General features: G+C 39.5%; 2 protein-coding genes across 2 annotated transcripts; one reads left to right on the top strand and one right to left on the bottom strand.

The window, feature by feature from the left end:
• Window positions 1–5301: 5301 nt before the first annotated feature.
• On the bottom strand, window positions 5302–17027 carry LOC140143410 (uncharacterized). Its single transcript, XM_072165266.1, has 3 exons — window positions 16896–17027; window positions 9184–9290; window positions 5302–5495 (listed from the first exon to the last, which is right to left on the bottom strand). Exons 1-3 carry the CDS (start codon window positions 16922–16924, stop codon window positions 5302–5304), a joined length of 330 nt encoding a protein of 109 aa, XP_072021367.1. The 5' UTR covers window positions 16925–17027.
• Window positions 17028–18652: 1625 nt separating this feature from the next.
• LOC140143409 (uncharacterized) lies at window positions 18653–20452 on the top strand. Its single transcript, XM_072165265.1, has one exon. It carries the CDS (start codon window positions 18653–18655, stop codon window positions 20450–20452), a length of 1800 nt encoding a protein of 599 aa, XP_072021366.1.
• The last annotated feature ends 1796 nt before the right edge of the window (window positions 20453–22248 follow it).

Below are 22248 nucleotides of genomic sequence, written 5' to 3'. Positions count from 1 at the left end.
GGTAGCGTTCAAGGCACATATAATAACCCATGCAGTCATGTGATAAAACAGCCATTGGGAGACAAGAAGTCGTCAATAGCGTTATTAATAGGCATAGGCTAAACAGCCTGAAAAAAGGGGTGCTGTTTCAGAAAGCTTAGGAGAGGGTCTTATTTTAAGCGGCTCATCCTCCTGAGCATTTTGACACCTTTAAAAAAATAATCGGTTGAAAAATGAGTTGGTGCGGGCCAAAAAACGACGTAGAAGGTGATTGGTTTTGGACCCCCTCTTTTACACTATTTTGAATATTACGGCAATTTTTTTATATTGTTTGATGGTTTTTAATGATAATTTACATAGTTTGAGGACCACTGGACCAATTTATGAAATTTTTACCAAAATTGTATCTTTTATTTTGAGTTAAAGCTCCAATTTAGGACGTGAGGGCGCTGTTCAGCCTAAAAGCTGTTTCGCATACACCCCTATTAAAATTTTGTTCTTTTTTATGACCAAATGAAAGCAATTTATAATTAACAGAATCTCCCCAAGTTTGAACTTTCTAGCTTATTTTGTTTTTGCGTAGTACCGATTTAAATATTTGAACAGCCGCTTCCATTGAATTACAAGTAATACAAAAGTTCGTTGACCCCTGTATGTTCCTATGGGCAGGTTCCCCCTAGATTAAAAATGAGCGCTACAGCCACACCAAATGTGATAAAATGCTATAAATTTTAGAATCTGTGTAATCAATGATTATCTCGAGTATATGATGAATTAAATAAAAATTCCTTTAAAAGGAATAGGGCGAGCAAATTAATTGTCAAGATAAAGGTGTAGTTCCATATTGATAAGTCCAAGTAAAATAAAAAACATGTTTGACGTCCAGGTTTTTGAAAAAAAGGAGGATTTTGTATCGCAGAATCGATACAAATACCCATATTTAGAGCTATTTTAGCGTGCACAATAATACCTGCAAAAAGGAGGAGGCCTCTTTTTATTTGTTGTTCTGAGGGGTAGGCCCCCTCTAATGATCTCAAAACCTTCCAAATTGTTTCTTATATATTGGGAAGGCTATAGAAAGCATCTCAACATCCTAGACATAATTTTTAACAAGTTATAACTGAATTTCAAAATATAAAAATATAATTGAAGAAACCTCCAAAAAGGAAGCGGGAGGGGACGTGAAACATGTTTATTTTTTTATTTGGCCTAATGCAGTATTACTTCGATTTTCACTTGTCATCATTAGCAGAGGAGTGAAAGAATTAAACTAAGGGACGCACCATTTGATACTGGGAGGGGTAGGAAGTTATTAATAAAACTATAATGAGGCTATTAATGTAGCCCAACTGTATGTAAAATCTGGCAATACCGCTAAATATTAAAGCAATGAAAATATCTGTTGCAATTTTCGGATTTGCATAAAAGTAATTCTAGTTCATCCAAGTTGTAAAACAATTATTTCTTTTAATACAAACACATTCCTTGGTAAAACAACTTTATAGCACTGTTTGTATATCAACATGAAGTAGTAATGACAAATTTAAATGTACACTATCGCCTCTGTAGTTTCCTGATTACATAGACAGCACGATTATTTTATTTTTTATTCTGCAACGCTGTGAGGAAATAAGTAGACCAAAACCCATCGCAATAGTGCGAGAACAAAAGTATGCGCGAAAAGGGCCATTAAATGACAAAGCGCCCTCACAGACTGATTTTACTCTAAAACATCAATTTTAAAGACACCAAACATTTTCTTTCGAGTTCGACACAAATTGCATAAATGACCTTCCTGGACCTAAATTCATCTATGAAATACCAAAATATACAATACATAATCTTTAATGTCACAATATTTGCTTAAAAGTAGAAAATTAAGGTCCAAATTACCCCCCCCCTTGTATGTCGTTTTTGGCCGGCACCAACTCATTTTTCAACCGATTATTTTTTTAAAGGTGTCAAAATGTTCAGGAAGATAAGCTGCTTCAAATAAGACCCTCCCCTAAGCTATCTGACACATCAAGGTTTTATAGCCAATCACTATTATTAATGGGTTTGCACTATTTTTGAATGTATTATCCCGCACTGTAAGCAGAATGCACTGATCTGTGTGTGTGTGTGTCGGGGGGGTGCAATGATACATTGACTACTGCTGACTGACGTTGACCAATGTCGCGATTTTGCTAAAGGAACAAGTTGAGACCAGTGTGATTTTCCACATATTTCGACCTTCGACCTTTTTGTATAGGCCTATAATTCAAGGACTGAGACAGGTCAAAGTGTACTTTTTCTGAATCCTTATGACGTGAGGAATGCATTAACATTTCACACCTTTATAGCCGGCCATGTTGGATTCATGCATATTAGACACTGATCACCACTTAGATTTTCCATGATTTTTGATATGTTTTTGTGTAAGCTTTTGGGAGATGGGCGCATGCGAAATGAATTGTGACGTAATTATTGAAATTTGACCATACCAAATATTATCACTGTTACATGATGGCATATCGTATGAGGTATGTCTTAAATGCAGCGAGCGAAGTCGAGCATACCTTTGTATATTGAGCTAGTCGATGGCAAACAAAAATTAGTTCAGATTTTATCATGTTTATGTAAATTATATATAGCAAATAAGTTGTTTTCGTTCGAAAACAAAAGGCTTTCACAATTTGAAGTTTACATGCATGTAGCTTGTTTATTTGATATTTATTATGAGCTTGTTTAGTACTATTTTTTTCCTTAGACATTGGTCTTTCAATTTCTGAAACAAAAATTAAGGATTTTCATTTGTACTAATTACTGTAACTCGTTAAGTCTAATTAGTCAGAGGTGGCTCATGTGGCGGAGGATCATAGGTGGCGGAGGATCACAATGCTGTACAATGGTGATCCTCCGCCACATGATCTTCAATAAACATTATTGATGGATTTCTACTTGTTTCTGTACTTGATCTCAGCCAAATGATATCATGTTTAGCATTCATTGCCTCAGTATTTGTTAATTAGACAATTAAAAATCACTAATTACTTGTTGCTACATTAATAAAGTTCGTTGACCTCTATGTACTTAATAGGGATTTAATGTAGGCAAGATTCAAAAGGATGCTACGGACAAACGAAACATGATAAAAGGCTCAAATTTTTTAAGCAGACCTTGGTTGTGATCCTCTTTACTTCAGCAAACTAAAAACTAGTAAAATTATAGAAAGTTTGCGACAAATTTTGATTCAAAAAGTCCATTTTTACGAAAACGCTTTGTCGAATTCTCTTTTAACTTTCAAAACTGGATTGTTGAGCTTATTGTACATCTAGTTACATGCCACAATCATGAAAATTTGCATCTCCAGTGCCAGATAAGGGGTGTTTTAAAGAAATGTATATAAATATTGACAGATTTTTGACCACCATATATCTACATAATTGAAGTACTTGACCGCTAAAAGTTGCATATGGCTAGGTGGGCAATTAAATAAACTATATTAAACATGTGTGAAAACTTTACATTATCAATGTACGTCGACACCCCTAACTGAATTAATATTTTCATTCTTATTTTGCTTGTTACACCCTGTATATTATATGGGTCACCCTGTATAATTACTCCCAATGTATGGTTTCTGAAATCGTCTGAGTATATGCTCTCAGAATATATACTTTTATTGGGTTCTAATGTAAACTTTTGAAGTTATAGTACCAAACCTGTAAAAGCATGTGATTTGTTTGAAAATACACATGCAACGTAACTGGTGCCCAACATAAAAATCATGACCCTATACGGTTAAGTTGATTCTCACGATTAGGCTGAAACTTATGATTGGGGTTGATACACTAAGCCAAAAAGAAACTTACAATTTTCACAAGGTCATATCTTAAAATCTTGTTCATCAAAATGAACCAAAATTACACACAGGATTACTTCAATCATCATCAGTCGGCTGCGGAGCTTTCTCCAACTAATGCGATTTTGGGCAAGCAAAACAATTTTGTTTGGCTGCAGCATCCCATCAGTATCTCCCAGGAGGTGCTGGACACACTGTTAGTACAGTGTGCGTGGCCGTCCCGGTTTCCTCTTCCCATGTGGTGGAATACAAAGCGCATATTCTCTCACAGGCTCGCCATCTCCAAGACGCAGCACATGGCCGAGAAATCTGAGCCGATGAATCCCGACTCCGGCAACCAGTGGAGTGGCGCCGGCCAGGCTGCAGATGGCCCCACCCCGAATCCGATCCACACGCCCGACGTCCAACATGACTCTGCAGCAAGACGCTGCAAACGCATTGATCCGTCCTCCACGTCCCTGGCAATCACCCACGACTCGCACCCGCACAGAAAGACAGCAACACACGCCGTCTGAAACAGCTTGACCCCTGTTTCGACCGGCAGGGACGGGCCCCTCCAAAGGCGCCCAGCCTCCAGAAAGCCGCCCAGGCCAGCGCCCCTCCTCCCTCCAGGTCTCCAACACCAGAGCCCACCCCGGAACCCAAATACCTGAAGCCTGTGACATGGCTGATGGTACCACCACAGACCTCAAGTGCCGGCCGGGCGTCACAGCCCGCAGTCACACATTCCGTCCCAGGTGCGCCGACAACAAGGCCCAGATCCGCCGCCGCAGCCGCAGTCCCAGCAAGCCGTGAAAGTCCACGGAAGACTCCAGCAGGGCAACATCATCAGCAAAATCCAGGTCATTCAACATCCCGGCAGGACACCTGCTAGACTGACACGGGCAGGCAACAACCCCAGCGTCAATTCCAGAAGTCGACCCCATCAGAAGGCAGTCCACCAGGACAATGAACAGGAACGGCGCCAACACACCACCCCGAAGCACTCCAGCCGTCACCCGGAAAGGCTCTGAGACACTGCCATCCACCACAACGGCACCACTGGAGTCCCTGCAGAGCACCCGGATTCAATACTCTACTCTAAACACATGTCAGTAACCAAGCAATTGTCCTACTGACACAACAGCAAAATGCACTGATATGGAACAGCTTCCTGGACCACATTCACAGTCCAATAATTGGCATCTGTTCAACGCTCTCACAGATTTCTTGTGCTGGTGCCAATTATTGGGCTGTGAATATGGTCATGGTGGTCCAGGAAGCTGTACCATATCAGTTCATTTTGCTGTTGTGTCAGTTGGACAACTGCTTGGTTACTGACATGTGTTTAGAATATAGTATTGAGGCAATCCTGTGTAATTTTGGTTAATTTTGATGGACAGGATTTTAAGATATGACCTTGTAAAAATGATAGGTTTCTTTTTTGGCTTAGTGTATTTGGAAAAGAAATACTGCCGAAATTTCCATATATAGTAAGTTTATACACTATCGTCATTATCATTTCGAAAGTTGAACAAGAAACATACTCGCCCAATGTTCATTTCGGATTTCCCCATTCCATACCATGGTGATGTATCTATATAGTTGATACCATTGACGAGAGCATCGCGAACTGATTGTACACCTTTCTCCTCATGAAAATCACCATACCATCCGCCAAGAGGTGCACCACCTGTATGAGAGAATCGTGTAATGTTAAAATCAATTTGCTCAAATAAACTGTCAAAATTTATCAAAATTAACATTCTTGTCTTCACAAGAAACGTGGTAATTTGGATTCTGGATTCGTCCAGAGAAAGGCGGGAGTCTATTGACTAAACCTCAATTTCACTATTGCGGCTCCCCCCCCACGCCCCTAAAATGTCAGCTCATCCTCCTCGTGGTATCATGGTTTACGACCATATCAAAATATTTAGTCAGGTAAAGTATTATTCAGATTTCCTTTTACAAATTAAGCGTACTGCTAGCCGTCCAGCGCGTATTTTACACATGGTCCAATGCACACGCTTGACGTCGCGCACGTATACGCGATGGTTAACTTGTAAAAGGAAATCTGAATAATACTTTAAATAGAACTTGATTATGACTGTAAAGTTGGGTATGACTACGATTTGTTGCTTTTTATGTTGACCTCTGAGGTGTATTATAGAACAAGAATCTGGAGGGTGTCCAGTGTGAACCCCTGAGCCTTCCGAGATATCAAGGGTCAAAGTTTACACAGGGGTTAAAACTCATACTTGTTCTGATTTAGTTAAAACTTATTCCAAAATATTCGTAGGATTCAGAAAATATATAGTTTGGCCTACCTACAACTTATTAGTCTGGAATTCTTAACGTTAAGGTCGAAGGACAACATTTTGGCTTTAGGTAAAAAACAAAACATTTTCATCAAAATGGTCTCCAAAATGGTCAGTTTGTTGCAACAATAATAATTATTTAAATAATAAATAGTTTGCAATACCTAAGATGTTTTGTTACCTGGGTAACACAGTTATCGAAATGGATCGATACCCATCCAGTCCTATTGATTGTGACATATTTTGCTGTGATTCCTAGATAACAAATACCCTAGATAGTGCAAAGTATTCTTTTTGAGATAACAAAACCAAAATCCTTGGGCCTAACTACAGACAGATAAGTTGTAGATTTGTCAAACTTTTGACCCCTGTATACACTTTGACTTTGGAATGTTGGGATTGCTCACGGGTGCCGATTGGGCACTCAATTTTTGCATTTAGAGCAAAAATATTACGCTTAAAGGGTCATACAGACTCCGAATATTCGACGTAGAATATTTGATGTAACATGTCTTCGTTATTCAATCTATTCCAATTCCATTTCCAGTAATGTTTAACTTCTAACTAATAAAAAGTCTGTATATGAATTAACAATTTGGACGGCGGACCTACATGTATGCCCATCCAAGTAACAACGCAGTGATTACATGTAGCCTAAATATTACAGAGCAGATAGGGCTACTGCCTTTTTGTTTGATTCATTCTGCTCCCGCAAATACCGTCTACAAGATTTCACACCACCAAATAGGATTATACGGTCGTGCGTCCAATGCATTTCTCAGAAAAAACTTGAATTACCCTTGGTAAGCATTAAAATGAGCTGAAATTTGCATAATTTTGACTAAATTTGGATTGGTCATGATTAGTAATATCAAATCCTGCAAGTGTACCACAGATGGGAGAGATCGATTTTTTTTAAATGATTTTAAGCAGTCTTTTCTGTACAGAAGGAGTTTAAGTACTTGGGAAGTATCTTTTCTGAGGATGGAAGTATCACCAGAGAAATAGAGACACGATGTCAAAAGGCCAATAATAGTATCTACCAACTAGGCCCGCTTCTCACACATCCTGCAATACCGATGGATACAAAAGCAAAACTCATCAATGCCATATTTTTCCCAACTCTCTGCTACCAGTGCCAAACATGGACTCTCAACAATAGAACAACCCCAAAGCTCATCACCTGTGAAATGAGATGCCTAAGAAGAGCAGCTAATAAGTCAAGGAGGGATAAAATCAGGAATGAGGATATCAGAAAGATGGTGGGCACCACACCAATCACAGAATATGTTGCAAAACAAAAAGTTAGATGGTTCAGTCACCTTATGCGAATGGCCCCTAGCCAACCTGCAGCAAGAACATATAACAGCAAAACAACAGGAACTAGGGCTAGAGGAAGACCAAGGAAGAGGTGGGCAGATGGAGTAAAGGAAGTACTCGCAAGTCATGGGATTACCATGAGTGGGGCTACCCGACTCGCCCAGGAAAGAAAGTTACATTTCCCCACGACGCTATGAAAGGCAAAAGTGGTGGATAAAAGTAAAAATAAGTTTCTGTACAGAAACACTGGCATGATTTTGCAGGTAAATTAGGTAATTCCCAGACATCATAGACTTCGAGGGCCAGTCGTAAAAAATAATGACGGTCAACCTATATTTTTCCCAGTCAGAGGGATCAGGCTAGGGCTAATTTCAACCATCATAGCTGTCGCTAAGAACTGAGTCGCTCTTGAGAAGAAAAAAGGACGTTTTCTTGAGGCGAATTTAGTACATATCTCTATGAGGATTTATTTGGTGGTGTGATATCACAAGCATGATTATGCCTCTAAACGAGGACCAAAGGCAAATACCCTTCACAAAAATATTATGATATATCGGTCTTACAATAATACGTGTTTGTGCAGTCGCCTGCAGTAATATAGTTGTTCAAACTCCAAATAATGTTTTTGTGAAGAGTATCTGCCTCTCATATCTTCCGTCAAAAAACCCTCGTTTAGAGGCATACGGTATATTCTTGTAGACGGAATTTTACGGTAAAGTAAACCACATTGCTCACCGTTCTCGATAGAATTTCAGTCATTAATAATTAGACTCTGTAAAGCAAGCGTTAACACGGCTACCTAAGCTGGTTGGGGTCAGAACCAAAAATGGTGCCAAATTCAGCAGCCAATGAAAGGGGCGCGTTTGGAGAAGTCTTTAGGTGTAGGCCTATAATTCATACTTGATTTGGTGTTCCAAAATATAGTACACGTATTACTATTAGGATTATGATTGTTTAGTAGTGCTAGAAATATGTTTTGGGTTAGAATTTGAATTAGGGTTACATTTGCAGAAGAGGGATACGGTTAAGAGGGTCCACTATGAGATTATTGAGATATATCTTACAAGCTGTTAGGCAACTGGAAGAAAGATGGCTTCATCAAGATTCAATGTGAAGTCAGAAGATAAGAGAAAAATGGCAAAGTCCGCCAAAGACTGAAAATGTTATCGATAACAACCTGTAATGCACATAACAGGCACCGCATTTCAAAGTTTGGGAGGCAGATACCCGGGGGGGGGGGCACTCGACTTTGGAGGTGACGGGGATGTGCGGACAGCAGTTCGAAACTAGGGGTCTTTCGGTGAGAGCCTAGACACCGAAAAAGAGGGTCTTTCAGTGAGAAGGTTCCAAAAAGGGATTTCCGTGAGACTGGGGAAATTCTGACCAAAAAAGAGGGTCATTCAGTGAGACTGGGAAAAATTTTGGGTCAAGATATAAAAGTTGATGAAAAAATTTCAAAATTTCAAAACAATTTTTGAAAAAGGGGGTCTTTTGGTGACAGAAAAACAAACAAGGGGGTCATTGGGTGAGAGGAGTTCAGTAAAACAAAAAAGGGGGTCATTGGGTGAGAGCGAGTTGAAAAATGGGGGTCAATGTGACCGCACATCCCCGTCACCCGTTTTAACGGGATGGGGGCAGATATCTTAATTAATTCAGTCTGCATCCAAAGTTGAATGCAGTATCTGTATGTAATCATCGAAGCAAATATTGCATTTTTATTTAGGATGAAAGACCTATACTTACCATAGCCAATAACGGATACATTCATTCCCGTATTCCCCAAAGGGTTGTATTGCATTTTTCGGACGGAGTCTTCATCGTGAAATTCCTTGACAAATGTTTCAGGTAATCTGAAGAATAGTGAACAAATACAGTGTGGGTAAGATGATCGTTCATAACTTTGTTGTAGGCGTGGTACACTTTGTAATCATACAACTTAGGCTTATAAATGAAAGCCATATTCTAATCAGGCCCCAGCGGGGAATCAGGCCAACGATACTCTGTAGTAAATGCCTATACGATGGAGTCACATCGGCCCATGATGCAGTCATGTGTACAGTAGAATTCATCTCGACCTTTGCAGGACTTAAACCCCATTAAAAGCTATTAAACCAAGATAACACTCATTGAAGCAGCTCAACTGATTAAATCAGATCTTCTCTGGTTGTGCACAAGTGTCTGTTTTACATGTGCGACATCACAATAAAGCTGGTATTATAGCTTCAGTTGGGTAACCGATTATAAAGGAAACGAAAGGAAACAATGGTATGTGTACCTTTGTTCACGAAATGAGACAATGACCTGCTTTTTGTTAACCAGCATTCTTCAAAATGAGCAACATAATGATTGTTGACTTAACACGGTTTGGAAATAATTTCTTCATATTTTTTCTGTCGTTTACATATCCTTCCTAAAACACAAAAGTGCGACCCTCTCCAAACATCTAAATTAGCTAAAAATTTAGGACATGTTACAAAACTATATTTTCTAGAACCTATTTAGAATAGTTTAAATGTAGCTTGTACCGTTTTTTGTGGCATCCTGCAGAACGGAGCGGTCCGTTACCAATATAGCTCAATATTTTCGGTCAAATCTCCATTCAATTAACACGGGGAGTTGGCTAGCTATGAGCTAGCTATGCTTTGCCCTCACTCATATTTTACAAAAGTGCGACCATTTCTGAACATCTAACCTAGCTGTAATTTTTTAATTGGCTGGTTATTTTTCACACAGTGATGTTAACTAGGCAAGTGTCCATTCTTCCAACATACATCATTTGTAGAGGTCACGCGTCAATGGTGAGAGCACTGTGTATTGTGTATAGGAAAACGGACAGTAACTGCAGTATGCCTTGCATCTATGATCTATCTAGTTTGTGACCACGTATCACCGCTCCGAATTTTGATTCATTTTTCGAGTCACATTTTTGTCTCGTCGATTAGCCCCGCCCTTCAGCTGTCAATCATCAGGAATCCAGTGTCATAACCAATATCATTGTCTAAGACAACGAACACAGTTGTGGTGTGACCATTAATGACCTTTGACCCCAAAATCTCTGAACACCCCATAGACATTGGCTATTGCCAATGCATGAGTGCACGTGGCATCACTCTGCTGTGTTATTTGTGCCAGAAGAGACATTTTGAAGGAATTTCGTTTCGGACCGGAAGTGACCTTTTAATAACTTTGACCCCAGATATGTATAGTAAAATGTATATATACGCAACTTTAATTACGAATAAAATCTTAAAGCTATAGAGACCTATTTCTTGTTCAAGTGATTGTGTGAAAATATGGATAAAAAAATAACATTTACAGATTGGTGTTTGTCTGCAAAAATGCAGAGAAGCCTAAGCCCTATACTTGAACACGTGATGGTTTATCATTGAACGTGTGAAAAGACGTTTTGAACACATTTTAAGACGTGCGTGTGTTAACAATAGTAACATGTTGCATTCGTATTCATATTTGCAAGCGTTAATGTGTTAATTCATGAATGAACTTGAACAGCACCTAATGTATACTTAATTGTACAAGCATTGGCCATCAACACGTTAAAGTGTTTCAGTTTTACGTACCTAGGCATACTCTGTATTTTTTGCAATATCAGTGGACTTAAATATGCCCATAGTTTCGAATTGAATGCATTATTGCTAATTAGATTGACAATGCATGAAACAGAAAATCGGATTAACACCGTTTCACAGTCCCTCTTCATCTGTGGCGAATTCTTCAAATTAGACGTGTAATGGTGAAATTAGAAGCATTAGAACAAAATTGAATTCACAATAATGAATAGTGCTGATCATACATTAATTTGATTGAGCTAAAATGAAATCGATTGCTCATGATGCAAAAAAGAAAGCGGGATTTGTTGCGATCATTCAATCTGGCACGAAAAAGAACGACCCTTTTATTAAACAGAACACACAAGTTGCAAAATTGACCGGGAAATCCTATAAATAAATGGTAAAAACCCAGAACGTATACACAAGAAAAATGGTTGGCTCCATATACTGATCTACAGTAAGCCAAATAATTCAGGTACCAGTTGTGTTCACACCTGTATATCCTAAATAAAGACAAATATGTCAAAATTAAAACAAGCAGCCAATACCTATACTCTTTGACTCTGATTTAAGACCTTATTTGTTGACATTGGTTGTGAATTAAAGAAACAGTGATCTAAAACGACTCAAAAGTTGCACTTTTGTGTTCCAATCAATGAAAGAACGACGCTAGTTTTAATCGTGCTAATCAATGGAAGCACGGCGCTATAGTTCTCTTGTTCGCGAACGCTTTGTGTACAAATCAATATTATAGGGCATGCAATGGTGTTAACTGCAAGTTTTAAATTGGTATTTCTGGGTTTTTGGATCGTCGTGTCTTTATTTCTTGAACAATTTCAACGAATGAGGTCTTAAATTCGAGCTAAAAGATGGAGCTTTTGGATGCTGGTTCCAATTATTACATATCTGTGTTTATTTAGGATATACAGGGGATGAACATAACTGGTACCTTAGCCACATGCAGTCCGGCGAGTCAAAATCGATATGTATTGTGCATGTGTATAGGCCCATGTATTGTCGTATTTCTGTATGTAGAACACGCAATTATCAACAATTTAGCGCTATAATACACATTAATGTTTTTAAGCAGATAAAATTGCCACGTGGTATGTTGAAGTTGCGTAGGCGAGCGCCCGAAGGCGCTGGAAGTATACTGTATCTATGATAGCGGCGTGGGTTCGAGCCCCACCTCTGCCGAACTCAATTTACTTTTATTTTTAATTTCTTATTAGGGAAATGTAGCTGGGAGAATTTATGTATGGCGTAGGGAGGAGTGGGGTATCAACAATTCATGTGTAAACATACCGTTAATGTGCTATGTTATTTTGTTTAACACCAGAATTGAACCCCTTAATGACATTTGACCCCTAATCTGTTTACAATTTATAGACATTGGGTAATAACAATGCATTTGCGCAAATGGTGTCACTCTGCTACGTTGTTTGTGGCAGAGAAGCATTTTGAAGGTATTTTGTTTTACACCGGAAGTAACCCCTTAATGACCTTTGACCCCAAATCTGTGTATGATTTATATACACTGGGTAATGACAATGCACGTGTGCAAGTGTCGTCTGTGCTCTACGTAATTTATGAGAGAAGTAGCATTTTGAAGGTATTTCGTCTTACACCGGAAGTGTCCCCTTAATGACCTTTGACCTCAAATCTGTGTATGATTCATAGACACTGGGTAATGGCAATGCATATGCGCAAGTTGCGTCCCCGTCCTACGTAATTTGTGGGAGAAGTAGATATGCTAAGAGGTATAATTCTGACTAGTGCTATCAGAATACTCAAATAGCAATATAATGGTGAAGACCTATTAGTGTATAAATTCTGAGCCATGTGAACTAGCTCGTACACTTAACACTAAACACTACCTGTACCATTACTATCGCGTGCGAATTCTAAGCTAATAATAGTCTAAATACTAGAGTTCTCGACCCCGGGGTTCTCGAGTAATCAAGTTGGAGTCCCAGCACTACAGCGGACGGCACCGACATGATCATGACCATTGACGTACGCGGGGGGGGGGTGTTACGGGTGTGAAACACCCCCCTTGTGTCTGTCCAAAAGAAAATGGGGGGAGAAAAGGCAAAGAAAGAGAAAAGAGAGAGGGAGAGAGAGAGAGAGAGGGGGGGAGAGGGGGAGAGGAGAGGATGGAGATGAACAAGGCATATGGGACATTATTATCAAATTATCATAGACCTATAATAGATGCCTTAACTACACCCACACAAATTTTTCTCACCCCTGGCTTTACCCGGTATTGACCGGCAACGTACGTAAATGTGTCGATTAATGTTAACCCCCCCCCACACACACACACACCCCCACACACACACACCCCCACATGTACACACACACATCATCATCACTCAGTCACACCTATAGGGGGCCTACCATGTATACCCTGGTAACGTACGTACGTAAAGGTTTTAATTGTCAACCTCTCCACATTGTCACACCCCACACCCTACCCCCGGACCCTACCCCGGCAACGTACTCACGTAGGCCTTTAGGTTTTAATTGTGCAAATTGAGTTCGGGCCTTTTTTCTGTTTGAAGCAATGATTTAAATAGTGTAAAAATTATGCACCAAATAGCTTCAATCGGACCTTCATTTTGCACATTTTTCCAACTTCTGCAGGAGGGAAAACTCTTGTTCACGAATGGCTTCACGGACCATTATTTCACCAATTTTCGGATTTTTCAAACTAAAATTTTATACACTAATAGTAGTGGTGGGTTATTTAATCCTGATGTTTCAAATTTCTTAGGGAACAGGCTTATTTGATAGAGTATGATCTCCTGAGCATTTTGACACCATTTTCATCCAAATCGGCCAAAAAATTAGTTTTTGGACAGGGGGTCTGTGGGGGGTCTGAAAATTAATATTTTTGACAATAATCATTATTATATGCGTAATTCTGTTAAAGTTGAGAATTCTAGAATTCCATTTATGAAAGTTGCATAAAAATGGGAACTGTCGTTTTCTTAAAATGGCCGTTTTACGTCCAAATATGGATGTGAGGGCGCTTTGCATAAAACACGCACACGTTCTTTTCACAAGAAATTTAAATGATGCCAGTTTGAAGATAATCACATGTGGCATATCCTCAAGAAATTTGGGCATTATATTGCTTTTCGTTTGACCGTGGCACCATTTTCCGTATTCCCAGGAAGCCTTCCATTGAATTGTACACGTTTTAAAGTGTATTGACCAGTTAAATGGGAACATTCTATGAAATATTCAAATGGCTGCCAAAATCAAACCGTACTATGTAAACCACTCAAATTTCTTGAGCAGGTGCTAACTATGATTATCTTCATACATACATCATTGAAATTTCCGTTTGAAAGGTCGTTTGCATATTTTATGCAAAGCGCCCTCACATCCATATTTGGACGTAAAACAGCCATTTTAAGAAAACGACAACTCCAATTTTTATGCAACTTTCATAAATGGAATTCTAGACATCAATTACATACAAATCAGCACCAACTTTAACAGAATAAGGCATATAATAATGATTATTGTCAAAATTATTGATTTTCAGACCCCCTGTCCGAAACTTGTTTTACCGGCACCAACTCATTTTTTGGCCTCAAAAATTGGCCTCATAGGCCATGTCGTTTTTGAGAAATGGCCCTTTGAAGTTTGGCCCAGAACCTTCCCCCCCCTTTTTTGGCACTCGCAAGTGTCATTGGTGATTTTTACCAACTTTGGTGGCTCATAACTTCTTGTTCTATTAAAACAGATATAAAGCTGCAATCTTGGATTCTATAGCTAACCTTATCATTATGTCATATTTTCAGAATCTGGCTCTAAATTTCAGATATCTGCTTTCCTTTTAAAGTTATGAGCACCCAAAGTTGGTCATTTATTCAACCGCAAGTGTGATTTTGTCATTTTGGGGGTCCCCTGGTGCCAAAAATATGTGGTCATATGACTCAAATGTCATAGATACATTGTCTATGGGTACATATCTGAGCCCACAAGCAAGTTTGAGCAAATCAAACCATTAATGGAGGAATGAGCGGCATCCAAAGTTGGGTTCAGGTGAAAATTTGCTGGAGCCCCCCCCCCCCCCCTCTTTCTGACCAATGGTTGACCATGTTGACAGTTGAAACATGAATTGAAATTTACAGCCATGAAACGTACTTATGAGACCTACCCAGAAACAAAAATTTAGCTTTGGTACTCAACTCCATCATAGTTAGATGGCTCTTGAAAATAGGGAGAAAAAACTGTTATTTCTTGTCTAAGGGTGTTGAATTCGGCAGCCATAGTAACAAAATATGCCAAATTTTACTAAGTATATGTGCATATTTTTGGGTCGTACATTACAGACCACTCTAGATGTGTTTATTAGCCTCTAAAACACACCCAGAACATATTTCATATGATACTTGAGGTAACTTGTGAAAAAACTTTGTCAAATTTTGCTGATTTTGTTGTCATGGTTGCTGAATTGAACACCCTTAGACAAGAAATAGCAGGTTTTGCACCCTATTTTCAAGCTACCATCTAACTATAATGGAGTTGAGTACCAAAGCTGATTTTTTGTTTCTGGGTAGGTCTCATAAGTATGTTTCATGGCTGTAAATTTCAATTCATGTTTCAACTGTCAACATGGTCAACCATTGGTCAGAAAGAGGGGGGTCTCCGGCAAATTTTCACCCGAACCCAACCGCTCATTCCTCCATTAATGGTTTGATTTGCTCAAACTTGCTTGTGGGCTCAGATATGTACCCATAGACAATGTATCTATGACATTTGAGTCATATGACCACATATTTTTGGCACCAGGGGACCCCAAAAATGACAAAATCACACTTGCGGTTGAATAAATGACTAAGTTTGGGTGCTCATAACTTAAAAACGAAAGCAGATATCTGAAATTTAGAGCCAGATTCTGAAAATATGACATAAGGTTAGCTAGAATCCAAGAATGCAGCTTTATATCTGTTTAGAACAAGAAGTTATGAGCCACCAAAGTTGGTAAAAATCACCAATGACACTCGCGAGTGCCAAAAAGGGGGGGTCCGGGCCAAACTTCAAAGGGCCATTTCTCGAAAACGACATGGCCTATGAAGCCAAATTTTTGTATGGGTTCATTGTGGCCACAAAAGATTATTCTGATGGAATTTCATCAAAATCTGAGAGGGTCACCTGGGAACTTTTCAGAATATTGGTTGATTTGACATGGACTGACCCATAGGCCTATGCAGGGCTGGAAAAAATGCAACATTTCCCGGGAACATCATCAAACTTTCCCTCCAAGTTTGCAAAATTTCCCTCCAGTATTGAAAATGTTTCCATTATTTGCTATGTATTTTTTTGTTTAGAAGACAAACATTTCCCTCCAAATAGCAAAATTTCCTGGGAACATGGTTCCCAAGTTCCCCACTTTTTCCAGGCATGATGATATACCATGCTCCTACTGCAAAGAAAATCCCTGAAAATCAACAGAAAGAGATTTATGATATATTTAAAAACACAATTATTTATTTGCATATTAAAAAGTTTGTTAGAAATCAACATTTATTCAAAATAATGAAATATTTGGCCAGCAATTTGTTTTGAGCGGAGTAGGGTAACGGGAAACTTTGAATCGACTTTCATTAGCCTAGCCCTAATAGTGCCAAAATTGTCCACCAAAAAATCGCTTCAATTAGGTCTTCATTTCCCAAAAGTTTCTTAATTCTGAGGGGGGCACATCCCCCCTCAGACACCCCCCTGCGTCGCGCAAGCGCGACGCGATACCGCTACGCGGCCATTTCTTTATTTTAGTATTGTTTATCATCACACTCCCCTTTTTTTTAAATTCCTGCGTACGCGCCTGATCATGACAGAGGCTGTGCTTACGTTAATAGTAATACTCACTGCGTTACAGTTGTTTGAGACGATTTCATACTCGCATACTACCGTCACCTCCAGTAGATTCTCCAATTAGGCCTACTGCTAATTTAAGTGTGTTAATTTAACTGAATGCTGTTTCTTTCTCGTAAAAATTAATGTCCGTGCTCCGCTATCTCTAGCCTGTCACCCAAGCCTGTGGGTGCACACCACTAAATAAACGTCTCATTGAAATACACGTGAAAATACAAAAAAGTAAGTTTGTTTTTCTGCTGTAACAGTATTTTTTATTGTTTTGATCACACCAATCTCTTAAATAAAGATAACATGTTTATTAAAATTTGAGTTTTTAAAACAAGTGAAGACAAATTTGGAAGATAAGAACCACTGAATAGCGCCATCCCCGAATTTCATTCCATTAAAAAGGTCAAAAGGTCACCACTGTGGCTAGCAGCAAAAAATTTCGCTCCGTCCATCGGTGGACAATTTTATCCAAATTTAGTTATTTATTTTCATCTTTCACGCGAGTTTTATCAACAATTCAGTTATTTTAACTATCTAGCATTCCGTGTTTCGTGATTTTCGTCATTCTCGCATTTTTGGAAGATATATCTTCAGTTGAAAATTTTGATGTTCCCGCGTCTGGAGAATTGCTAGCGGCCATATTGCCTTTGGCTATATCCTGAATACATCTTGGACCCACCCAGCGACTTTTTCAGCGTGGATATTACTTGTACTTTCGGTGTTTTTTATCAAACAGTGGCGCAGTTTTTAACTCTTTGAAATAAATTTGCAGTCTTTTTATGAAATACCTTGTGTCTTCAGTGCGCATTTTAACATTTTGAAATAATTTTCCGCGATTTTGATGTGTAAATTTTAATGACGCAATAAGGGTGTCGCCATCTTGCCACATCTTATCAGCCATCTCGTTACATTACTTCTCTGAATTACTCAACCGCATAGTGCAATAATGGGATTTATGAATGCATCACCATACTGTTCTTTGTTTGCTACGTTGTTTATCATGTTTTGGAGGATCCTAAATACGCCTGTAGAGTTGGATTTGCCTGACTACCATTGCGAGCATTGGTCGTCGACATTGACTAACGGTACAGATTTGGTCATTCGGGATTTATGGGTGAGTTCGTTCCATATTTCTTCTCAGTCACCATCTAGTAAAAAAAAAAAAAAGCATTTGCTGTCAAAAACCTGAACTTAAAAACTCAGTTATGCCTGCTCATTCTGCTTTGTGGAGACATAGAAAAAAACCGGGCCCTACTTATGTGCCTAAGTACCCCTGTGCTATATGTACAAAAGCAGCAAAATGGGGCCAACAAGCCATTGAATGTGACAATTGTCAGGAGTGGTTCCATCGCGAATGTATCGGTTTGAGTGAGGATATTTACAATGTTTTGGCTCAACATGATTCATATTCATGGATTTGCTGCTCATGTGGAATTCCGCATTTTGAACAGTACACTTTTGGAAATTCTAGCATTGACCTTTCAAACAGTTTTGATCCACTATCAAATTTGGACTCGGAAAGCGACCTGTTAACTAGTCTTGATTGCCAAAATTCAAGCGTCAGCAGTATTGACTCTCTACCAAGCTCATCAAACCTTTGTGATAGCTTGCCTGCTCATTGTTCTAGCCCAAAGCCTGCAAAAAAGGCAAAGCAAAAACTAAGCCCAAGCATAAGCCGCTTAAGATTTTGAATGTAAACTGTCAAAGTGTTAAAGGTAAAGCAGCTAGTTTTCATTTGCTTCTGGAATCAGAGGATCCAGATGTCATTGTTGGGACTGAATCGTGGCTACATGATGGAATTTCATCGGGTGAAATTTTTCCGCCTCATTACCAAGTTTTCCGCAAGGATCGCGAAACTGATCCACACGGGGAGTGTTTTTAGCCATCAAAATACTCTTATTGCTTCTGAAGAAAAAGACTTAGCTACTCAGACTGAATCAATCTGGGCAAGCATCCACGTTAAGGGTGTCAGCCCAGTGTATATCGGGGCTTTTTACAGATCTCAAACGACAAATGAAGATTATATCAAACAATTAGACATTGCTCTTAGCAAAATTCCTAAACAAGCGTCAATATGGTTGCTGGGAGACTTTAACCTGCCAGATGTAGACTGGGAAAAGTTTGCTTTTAAAAGTGGTGGCAGGTATCCAGCCCCTAGCAAGGCTATGATTGACATTGCAATGGACCATAACTTATTCCAAAAAGTCGACAAGCCAACAAGGGAAAAAAGTATTTTGGACTTGTGCTTTACAAACAGCCCATCGTTTGTCAAGAATGTTAGTGTTCAAGCAGGCATCAGCGATCACGATGTTGTTGTTATTGATGCCGATGTGAAACCTAAGCTCATGCGCCCAGCTAAACGCAAAATCTTTTTGTATAAAAAGGCAAATTACCAAAATATCTCTGATGATGTTAGTGCTTTTGATCAGAAGTTATCGCCAGACTTTATCAGAAATCATAGTGTGGATGAAATCTGGTCGCTCTTCAGAGATACACTTTTGGCTTCAATGGACAAACATATCCCTTCTAAAATGAGTACCTCAAGGTTCAATTTGCCTTGGGTAAACCGCAACATTAAGAAAGACATTCGCAAGAAAAAGCGTTATTATAAACAAGCCAGGAAGAGTGGGACTTCCAAAAGTTGGGAGAAATTCAGAACTCAGCGTAGAAACACTGATAGGAAGATTCGCAGGGCCTACAGAAATTATGTGAGAGATACGGTTGGGGGTAGCCTGAAAGAAAACAATACAAAGCCTTTCTGGAATTTCCTGAAAACCAAGAAACAGGAAGTGTTTGGTGTTTCCACCCTGAAGACAGCTGATGGAAAGTTTGCTTCATCGACAACAGAAAAGGCAAATGCACTTAACGATCAATTTTGCTCGGTATTTACAAAGGAGGACCACAGAAATGCCCCTAGTCATAAGACTCATGATATAACAGACATATCCGGCATCACTATAACCACTCCTGGTGTCGAAAAGCTGCTGAAAGAGATCAAGCCAAACAAAGCTGCGGGCCCAGATGAAATACCCGGCAGAGTTCTACGCGAATGTGCATCGAGCGTGGCTCCTGTTTTAAGCAAGATCTTTAATAAGTCTCTGTCTTCCGGTGAGCTCCCAAGAGATTGGCTGAATGCAAACGTGGTGCCACTTTTCAAGAAGGGAGATCGTTCAGACCCGGCGAACTATCGTCCTGTATCCCTTACATCTATCTCGTGTAAACTACTGGAGCACATTATCCACCATCACATAATGAATCATCTAGATTATCATAACATTCTGTATGACAAGCAGCATGGCTTCAGAAAAGGACTCTCTTGTGAAACCCAACTTGCAGGTTTAATTGAAAAAAAAAAAAAAATTGTGGACTCTAAAGGCCAAGCTGACTTAATAATAATGGATTTCAGTAAGGCCTTTGACACCGTGCCGCATAAACGCCTGCTTCTTAAACTTCACAATGTTGGGATACGAAATAATATCCTCACCTGGATTGAGAGCTTTCTGACTAAAAGACATCAAAAGTTGTTCTGGAGGGGGCATCGTCATCAGAAGCCACAGTGACATCTGGTGTGCCCCAAGGGACGGTTCTCAGGCCATTGCTGTTTTTAATATACATTAACGATTTGCCAAATAACATCAAGTCCAGAGTTAGGTTGTTTGCTGACGACTGTATAGTATATAGAGAGATTAAGTCATCAAGCGACCAGCTTCAGCTTCAGGCAGACATAAATGAAGTCTCTGATTGGGAAAAAACATGGCAGATGAGCTTTAATAAAAACAAATGTTTTTCGATGGGAGTTACGCATAAAAGGAAACCTGAAATCCAAACGTACAACATGGACGACACTCCATTGGAGGACGTCAAAAGTTATCCTTATCTTGGTGTAGAGATATCTAAAGACTTGAACTGGGGTTCTCATATAAACAAGATCAGTAACAAAGCAAATAGAATGCTGGGATTGCTACGGAGAAATATATTCAGCTGCCCTGCAGATGTTAAATCAATTGCCTATAAGGCACTTGTTCGACCCAGGTTGGAGTACTGTAATACTATCTGGGACCCACACCACAAAACTCACAAATATAATGTCGAGAAAATTCAAAGAAGAGCAGCGCGTTTCGTCTCAAGAGACTACAGCAGAGAAACAAGTGCATCTGCTTTGGTTCAAGACCTAGGATGGGACACTCTGGAAGTTCGTCGCACTAAAGCCAGGCTAGCCCTGATTTACAAGGAGTCACGGGGACTGTTACCCAGTAACATAGAACAATTTATTCATAAAAACACTTACCACTCTCGCCGTATGCATGGACAATATTCATATAAGACACCCAGTTTCAACAAGGATTGTTTAAAATATTCACTCTATCCAAGAACTTTACCTGAATGGAATCTTTTGCCTGAGGAAATGAAGTTGGCACCGAGCGTGGACAGTTTTAAAACTGCTTTAGATACTTTGGACATAAATAATTTAGTCATCCGCGCACACTTCAGGATTTAATTTGCTGCTACCCACATGACCAGACCTGTACCGAGATAACCCTACAGGGTGATGAGTACAGTACTTAAGCAGAAGCAGAAGCGCCTCCTTACCAGTTCCGGCCCGGTACACATTAGGCGGAGGCGCCGTAATTTAGCGTTGTTTTGGATATTTAATTATTTTCTTTGATTTTCCACCCGGGTATAGGGGCCTAAACTAAAGGCGGGCCTAAAGGCCCGGGGGTAAGGCGGGTGGAAATCAAAGAAAATAATTAAATATCCACGGCGCCTCCGCCTAAGGGGCTGTGCAATAATTATGAGCCCCGGGGGGAATTTCCAAACGGCTCGCCAAAAATCGCTTGCCGCCCCCCCCCTCTCGGCATGCCAAAATCGCTTGACCCCCCCCTCTCGGCCCGCCAAAATTCTTTGCCCAAAAAGCCCCCCCCCTTGTGCATGCCAAATTTTTGGGATCCCAATTTACAAACCTTAAGGTGGCCCTATCGGCTAATGCAAACATTTAGATTTTCTTTCAATTTAAATATGTTAAAGCTCTTGCCTTGTAGATTACAAAAATGAAAATTTTGTTTCAATCGGACATTCGCTTCTCGAGATATGGCCTGTCAAAATGGCGCGAAACCAACAAATTGCCAACAACTTTCTTTTTGTTTTCTATATTTTTGACAATTCCAGTTGCCAAGTAATTTTCTAATTATGCATGAATTATGCAAAGTAAAGTTTTCAGATAGAATTAAAAGAGCTATGGTACTGAGGCATGGTGCATGGGTAGTACAAACAAGGTGCTACAAAATTATGGTTGCGTTTGCCAAATTTTAATTTGCATAATTAATTAGGGCCACTAATTAGAAAAGTTGATTAGGGC

This window comes from Amphiura filiformis, unplaced genomic scaffold, assembly GCF_039555335.1.
Source record: "Amphiura filiformis unplaced genomic scaffold, Afil_fr2py scaffold_21, whole genome shotgun sequence".
Taxonomy (NCBI): domain Eukaryota; kingdom Metazoa; phylum Echinodermata; class Ophiuroidea; order Amphilepidida; family Amphiuridae; genus Amphiura; species Amphiura filiformis.
This window is presented reverse-complemented; position numbering and strand designations above follow the sequence as displayed.